Below are 13,693 nucleotides of genomic sequence, written 5' to 3' on the forward strand. Positions count from 1 at the left end.
CTTTCGCAGTCTAGTAACATTTCAGCATTCTTTTTGTCAGATCATTTCTTTTTTGTTTCCAAAACATTTTAAGCCTTCCTGCCCAATTCATTCGCTTTTGGATTTTATTTCTACCACCACATAGCATTGTCTTGTTGCTGAGAGATCTGCACAGGGAACTAGTGCAGTTAAAAAATAGTCACTGCCATCTGCCTCAAGAGTAGACTAGAGAGCAGGGTAAAGAAGGCAGTGAGGCTGCCTGAGCTGTCTGAAGCTTCACACTTTCTTTTCCTGCTATATACACCATAGTGTATATGGTTCTTCTGGTTTGGCTAGTTTCTGTTAGATTTGATATCTGGCGAAACATATGTCTGTTGAATTTTGTTTTCATCAGACTACATTCTGCCAAGTTTTGTAGTCGAATTTTGGTTCCATATTGTATTCTGTCAAATTTTGATTATCATAAAGCTGACATTACTATTTAATAACATAATTTGTGATGGTTTAAGCGTTTGTCATCTAGAAGTTTTGGGTTAGCCAGAGTGAGAGAACTTTAGTGCCAGATCATTAGTCTTACATCAAATCCTAGTAAAAACCAGAATAATAGTTTTGGATCTTCATGGTCCTCATCCAGTGATGCTCACTCTTGCTGTGTTGCGTGGATGGTTTATTTTCTTAACTTATATACCAAGGTTGTGGAAAGCGGAGCGAAGCGGTTAGGCACTGTTTGGCCTTTTTTGGGGCTTATGCGGATCAAAGCGGAAAATAACACCAAGTGAAAAAGCGGTCCAGTTTAAATATGGATAAATATAAAAAAAGAAAAATTGAAGAAAAATCTAACAATTCTATAAAATGCATATTTGATGATTTACTCAACCTAATCATGATATAAGTGTGTAACCTTCACACAATTTTAACAAAGTATCGGTGCTTCGTCAAGGTGGTGGACAGGAGGGAGCAGCGGACTGAAGTTTTGATAAGGAGCTTGCTGAAGATGGGGAAAGGAGGTCAAGAGAGGTGGTGGAGGATTGTGAGAGGCGGCGGGAGAGGATCTGGATGCGGCTGGAGAAAGTGCTGGATGCGGGAGAAGTTCATGAAAGGCGGATTGCTTTGGGAGGTGGCGGATTTGGCGGTTGGAGGTGATGGAGGCGGAGGATGATTTGGGTTCTTAGGGCTTATTTTGGGCCGCAACAGAAAAAGAGAAAGAGGGATACGATGAGTTTCAGGTGTTTTAAAGCGCTATTATGTGCGTTCTAGCGCTTTTCACCGCTTCTTGCCACTTTTTCAGCTTTTTCGAGCAAAAAGCGCCAGTGGCGCTTTATACAAATGCTTTGAGGCAAAACAAAACATCCAAAGGCCACTTCCGCTTTTTACCACCACTTTTCATCGGTTTTTGCCGCTCTTTTCAACAATGTTACATACTCAAGGTTGAAGCCATCATTTGTCAATCAGTGTACTCATATATTTTCAGTGCAACCACTGTGTCCAAGTAACTTGTTAGCATCAAAACCTAGATTGATAATTTTGTATCCTTGCAATACCAGCCTCCATGAACTCTCCCTATGTCATAATTGCTTTATAGTCATCAAAAAGTTATTTTCTGCATCAAGCATAACGTGGTTTTTTCTATCACTATTTTCAATTATGGCTTCAACATGTAAGAAAATTTTGATGTTGGTATTACCATTGATGTTGTCTAAGCTAGTTTAATCCCAAAAGGAGGTTGTTAAGACATATCTTTATCTTGGTAAAATTTGCATTATGAGCTTTTTAGATTCTGAACTGCTCATCTTATTTATGTTTGTAATCGATGTTCTGCCTTTACAGAGTTGAGCCTTGGGGATCAAGATCTGTTGTATACTTTGTGATTATACAACTGGCAGCTTCTGTTGTTGCTTTTGTTGAAGTCCGTGGAAATGGTAACTGTGGGGATTCTTGCTGGTTAAACTTTTCTTCAACCATTCGTCGTATAGGTTTGATATCCAGAACTTGTAAATTTTTTTTGTTGTTGAGCAGAATAATTATAGTATGCTTGTGTAATCAATTTTTTTGACAAATGTTTGTTGTTGACCAGGATCTACGTTCCATAATCTCATAAATATTCGATGTCAATATGAGATATTGTTCTATTGTTCTGATGTCTTTCTCTTGCAAAATTGTAGGTTATCATCTCAGGGTAGCATGTTGTTTATTGTTGCCAGCTGTTCAGTTGGTTGTAGGGATTAGTCATCCTTCATGGATTTCATTGCCTTTTTTTGTTGGTAGCTGTGTCGGCCTTGTTGATTGGTCTCTAACAAGCAATTTTCTTGGCCTTTTCCGGTAAGTTTTGTAAGAATTGTCCTTCACAATTGTTTTGCATTTGAACTATGTGCCTTATGCTTGTTAAGTTTCTCTCCCTCTTTCTCTATGTGACTTTATTTGTATATATTTATGACTAATAGGTGGTGGAGACCTCTGCTAATATATGCATGCGTCAGCATTTTCCTACTTTATGCTTATCAGCTACCAATTGAGCTCCCAACATTGTTTCAGATAGCTGCGGACTTCATGGGTTTATACAAAATAACCAACAAATCAGAGTGGCCAGAGCTTTCTTCTGGGATCTCTATTTTGTTGTTCTATTTCATGGTAATAATCTGCTATCTGTTTCTGAGTTACTTTCACATAGCAGATGTGGGATATTTTAATATGATGCTCAATTTATATATCTTATTTTATAATGCAAGATATTGCAAAGTGTACCCATCTTACAAATTTTATTTATACATAATGGTAGATGAGATTATATGGTTTGCATCAGATAAAAATTCAAGCCATCTGATTAGCTTAATAATTTTCTAATTTGATTTAGAGTCATTGTAATTATGTTTGTATGTCTGGCAAGTTTTTTAATTCTAGTCGTTTTAGAAATGGAATCACATATCAATTTCTTGTGTTTTATTTACCTTAGTTTCCATACAATCTTTTATTCAAATAGGCCTTTCTCTGAAGTCTTATTGTAACAGTTTTTAGCTACAATATTTCCTTGTGCGCCCTCACTAAATGATGTTGCTTGAAGACATAATTTTGGCTGTCGGGGTGGGTCCTGCAGGGCATTAGACAAGGAAAAATTTGAGTTTGACATCAGTTTTAGTAGTCATGCAAAGCAGCTATTTAATACAAGGAAAGAATAGAAAAGAGTAACCACATAATATTCTTTAATATCCAGGTATCACTGATAGAATTTTCAGTGGAAACTGTGGACAGGAAGCTTGAATAAGAAACCACTGTATACTTCTAGGTGCATTATTTCTGTATATTGAATAGAGCTGAGTCTGACCACCAAAGTTTTATACAAAAGTAATCTGTTTGAATTTTGACAGAAGTATATCTTGTTATATTTTCTTTGAGTTTTGTATTTATATATGGTTCTTAATTTTTTATGTTATAAAGCTTTTATGAAGATCAGTTGATAGTGTTTCGTGTTTTCTCATTCGTTAAACTTCATTCTTTATTCTGTTCAGACAGAAACTCTGTTTATTTAGTATATGGGTTAACAGAAAAGACGAAAATCAGGTTAAAAATCCACATACTATTTCTAATGAAGAAAGAAAAAGAAGAGAAAAAACTACAGTTGTAGCATGACTAGACTAGTTCCTAAAGCAGAATTTTGACCATGTGAAACATAAAAGTACCTGCCAAACATTTCTGGTTGAAGTAACTTGATCCAACCTAATCTTTTAGTAGTCCTAACATCTCTTTGGTTCAATCTATCTCATCAGCCATTGCAATAAGGCTCTAGTAGTTTCTCTCTCTCACTTTATGTTTATCTTTTCTCGGTGGTGGTGGCGTTTTCTTTTTTTATTTGGGGGTGGGGGGTGGAGGTTGGGGTGGTTGTTTGTCGAGTGGATGGGGGGTTGTTTGTCGAGTGGATAAATAGATTGAGAAATAAAGTTATATAAAGTAGAGAAAAGAGCACAAAGCACACTTTACCAAACTTATGTTTCTTATTGTGGTGCCATTCTTCATTGCCTCACTGTTTGTCTGCAACAATTATTATGCACTTTTGAGGCATGTTGTATGGCACTGTATGTATGTGTTTATATATTTGTGTGACTATATATTATAACAATTACGTATACACAGATTCATTGCCCTGCTACGGCACTCGATGTCCTGTATCCTCATTTTTGTGTTACGAGTTGCACTTTGCCTCCAACATTTTGCTTAGTCGCATCTGTAAAAATAGCCTCATAATTAGTCCATACAATAGCCTTTTAAATATTTTCTTTATTGCAGTTATCATCTGTCAAATGTGATCTGGAAGAAATGGATGCTATTATGTCTATGGGTGGTGACAGTCTGACAGAACGGCTTCTTCCATCAAAGCATTCATTTTTCATAAGAGAATATCGGTATGTGGTGGTTTTGTGTATCCTATAATACTTTTCTTGTTTTTGACATATACTGTATATGATTCAATCATTCTGGGAGTTCAAGTTAAGATTGTTCTAGAAGTTGAGAAAGTAGTTTTCTTTCTTTGTAACTTGGAAATGTGCAGTAATGCTTATAAACTATTATTTGGTGAAAGTTCTGTTTTTAAAATTTTACAGTTTTCTGCTTGATGAATGAGCTACTCATGTTGATTCTACTTTCTCTCGTCAATTCGAGGTTAAATCTTGTTTTTCCTTGTCATTGTGTTGGTAATAGTCGGTATATAGTGATAATGTTTGGAAGCAGTTGCATATTTAAATGGATTGATATGTTGAAACATCTGAACTTAGAATTTTGATACCTCTTCAGGAATGGATTATTTGCGGTCATGATTGTTATGCTATACACAAACAGCTGTTTTGGATCTCATCTTTTGGTGTTTAGATCACCCCTAATTGGAGAAATAAGCAGCAGTTCCTACGTATAGGGTGTTTGCTAACCTGGCTTCTTTAATAGTCTTGTGGTAGAAGGGTTCCAGAGGTTAGTTTTGTTGAGCGTCTTACACTTTGTTATGACTATGGTGTGTTCATCTTCACGATGGGTGAATTTGCTTGAATCATCGGTGGAGTCGCATCTTCAGGTTAGTGCGTGCATGTATTGCAACTCCATAGATGTGACAAGTATTTAAAAAGTCCGTACTTTTCTTTATGGAATAAAATGAATCATGAAGATGTAGTGATTTTTTTCTCCTTACCAAGTGTGGGGTTTCTCAATGTTTGAAGCATTCAGCTTTGATGTTCAAAAACTTTGGATCAACTTAAAGAATAAAATGAAGCTATCAATCAACTTTGTTGAGATTTGGAGAGAAGAGAGTTTCTTGGAGTTCTCTCCCCTCACTCTATACTTTATTATTTATGGAGATGGATTAGTTACAAGTTAGTCTTACAGGCAATGTGGGACTAAACCAATGCTAAACTAATACTCTCTTCTAACACTCCCCCTCAAGCTGGAGCATATATATCATGCATGCCCAGCTTGTCACAAATAAAGTCAATTTGTGTTCGACCAAGTGGTTTTCTAAGAATATTTGCCAACTGATGTACTGTCGATACATGTTTTGCCGTGATGATTTCGTCCTCGAGCTTCTTGCGGACTACGTGATAATTGAGTTCAATGTGCTTGGTTCTTTTATGAAACACGAAATTCTTTATTGTCGCAATATAGACTTATGGGACATTCTGTAGGGAGACAAATCTCTGCCAACAGGTCTCTGATCCAAACCATCTCAAGTGTCATATTTGCTATAGCTCTGTATTCTGATTCTGTACTGGATCGAGACACAACACTTTGTTTCTTACTTTTTCATGACACTAGATTTCCTCTGAGAAAGACACAATATCCAGTAGTCGATCTCTTATTAAAAGGACATCCAGCCCAATCTGTATCAGAAAAGCCTGTAACTCTGGTGTGTCCTTGATTTGAGTAGAGAATTCCTCGACCTGGAGCCTTCTTCAAGTACCTCAAAATTCTCATTACTGCATCCAAGTGAGTAGTTTTTGGTGCGGACAAGAACTAACTCACAACACTGACTGCGAATGTGATGTCAGGTCTGATCACCGTCAGATAATTTAGTTTGCCCACCAATCTCCTATACTGCCTAACATTCTTAAGAAGCTCCCCCTGGTCTGGTAGTAGTTTTGAGTTCACATTCATTGGAGAATCACTGATTCTGCATCCTAACATCCCGGCTTCTGAGAGCATATCCAGGACATACTTCCTTTGTGATAGAAGAATACCCTTCGTTGACTTTGCAACTTCAATGCTTAGGAAGTATTTTAGGGAACCAAGATTTTTAGTTTGGAAATGTGTCTGTAAATGCTTCTTCAGGCTGTCAATACCAGAAGCATCATCCCTTATAATTACAATGTCATCCACATAGACAACTAGCAGAATTCGTTTCCTATTCTGAAATCGCCAAAAGACAGAGTGATCTTTCTGTGCACGACAAAGCTTAAATTACTAAATAACCGATTCAAAACGTCTAGATTAGGTTCTCGGAGACTGCTTCAGACCATAGAGTGATTTCTTCGGCCTACACACCTTCACATTCTCCCCGTGAGCAACAAAACCTGGTGGTTGCTCCATGTAAACCTTCTCATCTAGAATATCATTAATGAATACATTCTTGATGTCCAACTGATGAAGTGGCCAGTGATTTGTCGCTGCTAACGAAACAAAAATCCGAACAAATGTCATTTTTACCATCGGAGAGAAGATATCTATATAATCCAAGGCATACACCTGTGAATAGCCTTTAGCAACCAGTCGGGCTTTCAAGCGTGTCAAAGTTCCATCAAGATTCAACTTGACAGTATACACTCACTTGCAGCCGACGGGCCGTTTTCCTGGTAGAAGTGGGACCAAATCTCAAGTCTCATTCTACTGTAAGGCTCTCATTTCGTCCTGCATCGCTTGGTTTTAACTTGGAATAGACAGGGCTTCTGACACATTCTTGGGAACCAAATATGAGTCGAGAGAAATAACAAAAGTTCGAAAGGTAGAGGAGAGGCGATCACATGAGGCAAAGTTAGAAATAGGATGTTGAGTATAAGTTCGTGTCCCTTTCCGAAGTGCAATAAGGTCTTCCGTCGAAGGGGGTAAATTTACATTTACTCATTCAGGTTTTTCTGGCGGAGGACGTGGTGTTTTGACCGACGTTAGCATAGGAGCAGGAACAGAGCGACGATGATAAACTTGAATATGGTTGATAAACCGAACTGAGTCTTTGCTAGTAGTGTAAATAGTATTGTCAGCGGATGAGCCACCATCATTAATCAATAACTCTTGCAGGATTAAATAGTCATACTCATCCGGTGATAATGGAGATGGAGAACTAGAATAACCGGGTTTATCTTCAAATAATGTTACATCAACAGATAACACAAGATGATTGAGTGACGGACAGAATTACTTATAACATTTATGCTTTCGGGAGTAGCTAAGAAAAATATCTTTAATAGATCGAGAGTCAAACTTTTGTTTATTTGGACTGTGATTATAAACAAAGCAAAGAACCAAAAATCTTTGGAGGAAGCGAAAAGAGATCATCGTTGGGGTATAGAACTTTGAAAGGAATTTTATCTTGCAGAACGGAAGAGGGCATTCGATTAATCAAGTAACATGCTGTTAAGATATCTTCCCCCCCAAAATTCTTTAGGAACGTGGTGATGGAATAGCAATGTCCGAGCAATATCAATGATGTGTCTATTTTTTCGTTCAGTAACTCCATTTTGCTGAGGAGTGTAATCACAAGAAGACTGATGGAGGATTCCATATTGTTCAAGAAAACTAGTGAAGTTGCCATCCAAATATTCCTTTGCGTTATCGGATTGGAAATTTTTTATCGAAGTCTTGAATTGATTGACTTTCAGAATAAAAAAGTTTAAATGTAGAAAAGATTTCAGACCTAAACTTGAGAAGATAAACCCAAGTAATATGAGAGTGATCATCCACAAAACTGACAACATATCGGAATCCCAATTTAGAAGTTATTGGACATGATCCCAGACATTAGAATGAACAAGTTCAAATGGCTTAGCAGTCCTTTTATTAACGTGATTAAGATAAGACACGATGCTGTTTGCCAAGTTGACACGACTCACACTCTAATAAGGAAAGAGATTTGAACTGGGGATTAAGAAGCTTGAGAACAGAGAGAGAGGGATGTCCTAGCTGACAGTGATATTGTAGGGTTGGTAAGTTTTCGATACAAGCCAAATATTTGACGCCCAATTCCAGTTTATAAAGGCTATTCTGCTCATGTCCCGTCCCAATCGTTTTTTCGTGATCAGGTCCTGAAAGACACAATGTGTGGGGAAGAATATCACTGTATAGTTTAGAGTAATCTTACTAACAGATAAAAGGTTATAGGAAAACTAAGAAAGAATACAGAGGAAAGAGGAAGACTAGGAGTATAATTTGTATTGCCGACACCCTGAACAAGTGTACGTAAACCATCAGCTAATATAACTGAATTAGATGTAGGGAAGAAAGGTGACAAGATATCTTGATTCCTAGTCATATGACCAGTTGCACCTGTATCTATAATCCAAGTATTAGACGAAGACGATGTAAGTAAAGATAAAGGGGTACCTGTACTTTTGAGACTAGCAGATTAGGAGAAAGGCGATGTTTGTGAACTCTGGTACTGCTGGAATAATTAAAATTGCTGAAATTAACGCTGCAGCTCCGCATCATGGAAGAATGACTGTGGTTGACTTTTACTATCAGATGAGGTAAAGTTGTCCTGAGTGGTCATGTAAGCATCATTGGCTTTCTTTTTCAATTCAGGACAATTATATTTGAGATGTCCTGGCTGGTGACAGTAGTTATAAGTCTTCACTGAGTCATCACCATGAGCATGTCCGCCTTGAGATGGACCTCTACGGCCACCTCGTTGACCACCTTGACCCCTAGAACGACCAGTGTGGTAACCTTCCTTCTCTTTAAAGTTTCCTCTACCTCTTCTAGGACCACCAGTATGATCCCTTCGTCCATAAGACTGTCAACTCTGAGTGGCAAGCGCAGAGCGATTCGCAGTGGATGTAAGTGACTATGCAAGGACAATATTATTCAGAAAGTGATAAGTCTCAGTCAGAGAACTAGTGACGGAGCTCTCCATGATTTGTGGTCGAATAGAGGAGTAAATGGAATCGAGAGTACCCAAGTAGGTGAGTACCATAAATTTATTCTATTAGTTCTGCATTTGTTTTACATCCCTAATAATAGGAAAAATCTGACGAAGTTCCTCAGCCAGACGATTGAACTCATCATAATGATCATCCATGGGTTTACCATACCGTTTCTTACGAAACAGCTCTTGAATTACTTCATATGCCCGATTAATATTGCTGCTATCCCCATATAGATCTTGCAAAAAGCACCAAAGTTCCTTCACTGTCATACAATGAAGAACTAAATCCTGAATTTTAGGCTCCATAGTATTAAGAATTTGATGCAAGAGGACATTATCATCCAATGTTCAAGATTCTAGTGTCGGAGTAGGAGGGTCTGTCAACAAATGGCCTATTTGCCTCGGCCTGCCACATATATTTCAATAACACGTTTCCACTAAAGATAGTTAATTCCATCAAGCTTCCAGTCAGTGATTCTACCAGAAAATATTTCCGAAACTTTTGTCTGGACCGTTAACTCATAATTCTTTAGTTCCTCAGATCCGTCCATCATGAAACAGACGAGAAGAGTTCAAGACAATACCCTCCACAAGTTGTATTCCAAAATGGATACAATCAAAGTGTCCAAGTTCAAGAAAATAATTCTTGAATTAGCCAGTGGGCTGAACAAGTCCAAGAACCCGAATGTTTAATTTTGAACCTGAAGGTTAGAGTGCAAGAACCCGAAGGTTAAAGATCAAGTACCCGAAAGTTAAGATGGAACCTGAAGGTTTTCTTTTTACAGGGCAACTCGCAGATTTGATTCAGATCCAAAAGCAAAAAGAGAGCGGTGAGCGGCTGGCATGGCGGCAGCGAGCGAGGGCCTCATGGTGGCGGCGGTCATCAACGGCGAGCGGCGACGGGTTGCGGATTTGGATCGGATGACGAATGAGCTCGAGGGTGAGGACGTGGACGATGACGATGACGATGACGAGGAAGACGATGACGATGACAATGACGAGGACGACGAGGATGAGGATGAGGACGACAGATGAGGCGGCAGCGAGCGAGGGCCTCATGGTGGCGACGGTCATCAACGGCAAGCGGCGTCGGGTTGCAGATCTAGATCGGATGACGAATGAGCTCGAGGGCGAGGACGTGGATGAGGTGGACGAGGATGAGGACAATGATGATGACGATGATGGCGATGACGATGACGAGGAAGATGAGGACGATGACGATGGCGTGGACGACAAATGAACTTGGCGGCGAGTGCTGTGGATGTGAAGATGCGATAATTAGGGTTAGGGTTTCGGAGAGAGGCAGTTGCAGGGTTTTGGCGGTTAGGGTTTTGGAGACAAGCGACTGACCTAGGGTTAGGGTTAGGGTTAGGCTTAGGAATTTGGATTAGTATTAGGGTTAGAGTTAGGGATAGGCTCTGATACCATGTTGAGATTTGGAGAAAAAAGAGTTTCTTGTAGATCTCTCCCCACGCTCTATACTTTATTATTTATAGAGATGGATTAGTTACAAGTCTCACAAGCAATGTGAGACTAAATCAATGCTAAACTAATACTCTCTTCTAACAAACTTCAAATTGTTAGTTGGAAAGCGGAAAGTCTTTTGGCACGCTCATCATAGCTGTGTATAGGTTGTATCCTTGTCTCCCTCCCACAAATTTAACTTATCTGCCCTTGATCGAGCTCAAAATGCAGAATGTTCTCATGAATTGACATAAATTAATTAATCGTCTCAATTACATTTGCATATAGGTTGTGATATTGTGTTAACTCCCTTGTACAGCCATACTGTCATTTTCAACAGGTCTAGATTTTCCATCTGCAGGGAATAAATATCTTACGGTGTAATTATGTCTTTTTGTTGGTATTTGATATTTTATATATATTTATTTTAGTTATTTTGCTGATTTATCTCCTGCTTATGTGACCGACCTTAACTTTATTATCATATTGCTAGTAAAAGACTACTGGTGTTGGTATTTCTTATACTATGTTGGAATACACACTTTATTTTCCACTTTAGTAGATTGTTTTATCTTATGCGTAATATGAGATATTGTTGGCAAATCATGCAGCCAGTATTTTTTCTTTAGCATTTCTTTTTTGCCTTTCTTTTTGGCTATTATTATTGGCCATTGATGAACATTCTAGGGGGAAGTGTTTCATTACTTTCTTACAAGGCAGTTTAACATACTCAGAGGATATCAGCCTCGATACAGTTTTTGTAATATCTCAATTTACTTTTTTTGTGCTGTTTCTCCTACTTCTGCTATAATATCTCATTTATCTTGGTTTTTCTATTTCCGTTTTGTAGGTCTGGTGTCAGGCATACAAATGTACTGCTAAGGGGATCTGTTTTCCGGAATTTTAGCATTAACTACTTCACTTATGGGTTCCCGGTAGGTATCAAATCTTTTCATATATGCATGCATATATTTGTGTTTGAAGGAGTTGGGATAGGAACTCCATTTGAAATACTATCATGATTTTCATACTTCTCCTGCAATAATAAGCGGAGTTGATGAGAATTTGATAGTTATCCCACCACTTTAAAGTAAAAGAAATGGCAGAAAAGGTGTCTGCCTCATTAAATTTATTTGAAAGTGTGTAGTCAAGCTTTGTTTGTGACAGATGCACATATATTATGTGCTCCTGTATTTTCTCATAAAATTGTCTCCTTAGGACATAAAATAAATGCAATGAGATGTTTTACCTGTAGATTTAAATAATCAGAATTACTCTTTTGTTATTTCTGTTATCTAATATCACAACAAGTCCTGTAGATTTAAATAACCAGAGAAAGATTACTCAACAACAACAACATTGAAGCCTCTAGTTCAAAATTTTGGGGCCAGCTATATCAATCTTTTTCTTTCATTCAGTTTTGTTATGGCTATCATTTCCATTGAAGTTATCCACTGTCATACCTTAGTTGCTTCTCATCAACTCTAGGCATAACTCTAGTCCTTAACAACATTGGCCACCTTGCCCTAGCCATGATTGGCCCTTACTGTCGTGCTACTCTGGCTCTAGATTTGGTGTTAACGATAAGGATGGAGTGGGGTTTTTTTTGGTGGAGGGTGTGTGCGTGTGTGTGCGTGCGTGTGTGTGGTGGTTGTTTGGGGTAGGGGAGGCAAAAGGATAGATAACTGAGAGGTCATGAGGAGTCTATTGACTAGTTGGGTTTCATTGTGGGCTTTGATATAAATACACCAGATGCGGACCTGCTTGGTGACACAATGTTTAAGGTAATTAGTACTAAAACCCATTTTTTCTTAACATTTTACAAATCCCCCCAAATAAGATGTAAAGTTATTGAAATTAAAGTTACTGGCTTACCACACTATTTCTAATAAAACAAATTTTTTATATTGTTCTGATATATATACTTACTTTTCGATAGATTATACCTAATCTAAAATATAAATCCTGTTCACACTGTAATTATTTGATCATTGTTGAGTAGTGAATGTCTATAAACTTCATCAAATACCAAGACATGTATTGTTTTCTCAAAATAAGATGCATATTAATTATTTAAATATAGCCATACTTATTACTTATTATTAATTAACAAGTTTGATTAAATGTTAGTTAGCATAATTTTTTATTTGTTCTCGAACCTAATCTACACTCCACTGATCATCCAAAAGAGTCCATTTTTGCAGTGATGTTAACTATCTTTTCTACTTTTTAGTATTTTAATAAAAGTTGACTTTTTTAACCTGCCAATACTGGATATCTGATATTTCTAATTTGTAATTTTTGAAACTGCCTAAACTCCCAATATCATACTCAAGCAGGGGTCAAAAGCCGAAACTGTAAGCAATATCTGTTTTTTTTAAAAACCTTGATTCACTATAGTTAAATGTCTGGACTTTTACTGCAATTGGATGGTTGACCAATGCATTACTGTTTACAGTAGATCCTGACAAGTTCATGTGTGGTTTCATATTTCCTGCAAAGCCATAACTTATAGTGTTGACTGTGACAGGTGTTGCTGCTTGCTCTTGCATTTTGGAGTTTCAGTTTTACTAGCATATGTGCTTTTGGTTTACTAGCCTATGTTGGATATATTTTGTATGCCTTCCCTTCCTTGTTTCGATTGCACCGGTTGAACGGGTTGCTTCTTGTCTTCATTCTTGTTTGGGCTGCTAGCACATATATTTTCAATGTCGCATTTACATTTCTCAATAAAGAGTTCACGAAGGTATTATGCTCTTTCCTTAAAGTTGCCTTCTATTGGAGCAATGAAATTATAATATGATGCTTTTAGTAAACAATTGCAGGACATGGAGATTTGGGAAACTATTGGATTTTGGCGTTATCCTATACCAGGGCTGTTTCTGCTCGCACAATTTTGTCTTGGTGTTCTCGTAGCAATTGGAAATCTTGTTAATAACTCTGTCTTCCAGTACTTATCTGATCACGGAAGTTCTTCCTCAAATGATGATCACTCTGTAGAAGGTGAGATCACACTTGACAACAATGTTAACATTTCAATTCACTTATGTTGTGATTTTGCTTGGATTCTTTTTTTTTTCTCGTACGTGAGTTCTTCCTCAAATGATGATCACTCTGTAGAAGGTGAGATCACACTTGACAACA

At 37.7% G+C, this 13,693-nt stretch overlaps 1 protein-coding gene across 1 annotated transcript in view; it reads left to right on the forward strand.

Moving 5' to 3' along the window:
* The window catches only part of LOC109831719 (piezo-type mechanosensitive ion channel homolog), a 42,312-nt gene that overhangs the window by 12,910 nt on the left and 15,709 nt on the right, over window positions 1–13,693 (forward strand). Inside the window, 7 exon segments of the mRNA XM_020399110.1 lie at window positions 1,807–1,952; window positions 2,142–2,298; window positions 2,421–2,607; window positions 4,258–4,373; window positions 11,400–11,484; window positions 13,080–13,295; window positions 13,375–13,552. Of these exon segments, the coding sequence (XP_020254699.1) occupies window positions 1,807–1,952; window positions 2,142–2,298; window positions 2,421–2,607; window positions 4,258–4,373; window positions 11,400–11,484; window positions 13,080–13,295; window positions 13,375–13,552 (1,085 nt within the window).

Source organism: Asparagus officinalis, chromosome 2 (genome assembly GCF_001876935.1).
Source record: "Asparagus officinalis chromosome 2, Aspof.V1, whole genome shotgun sequence".
In the NCBI taxonomy this organism is placed as follows: domain Eukaryota; kingdom Viridiplantae; phylum Streptophyta; class Magnoliopsida; order Asparagales; family Asparagaceae; genus Asparagus; species Asparagus officinalis.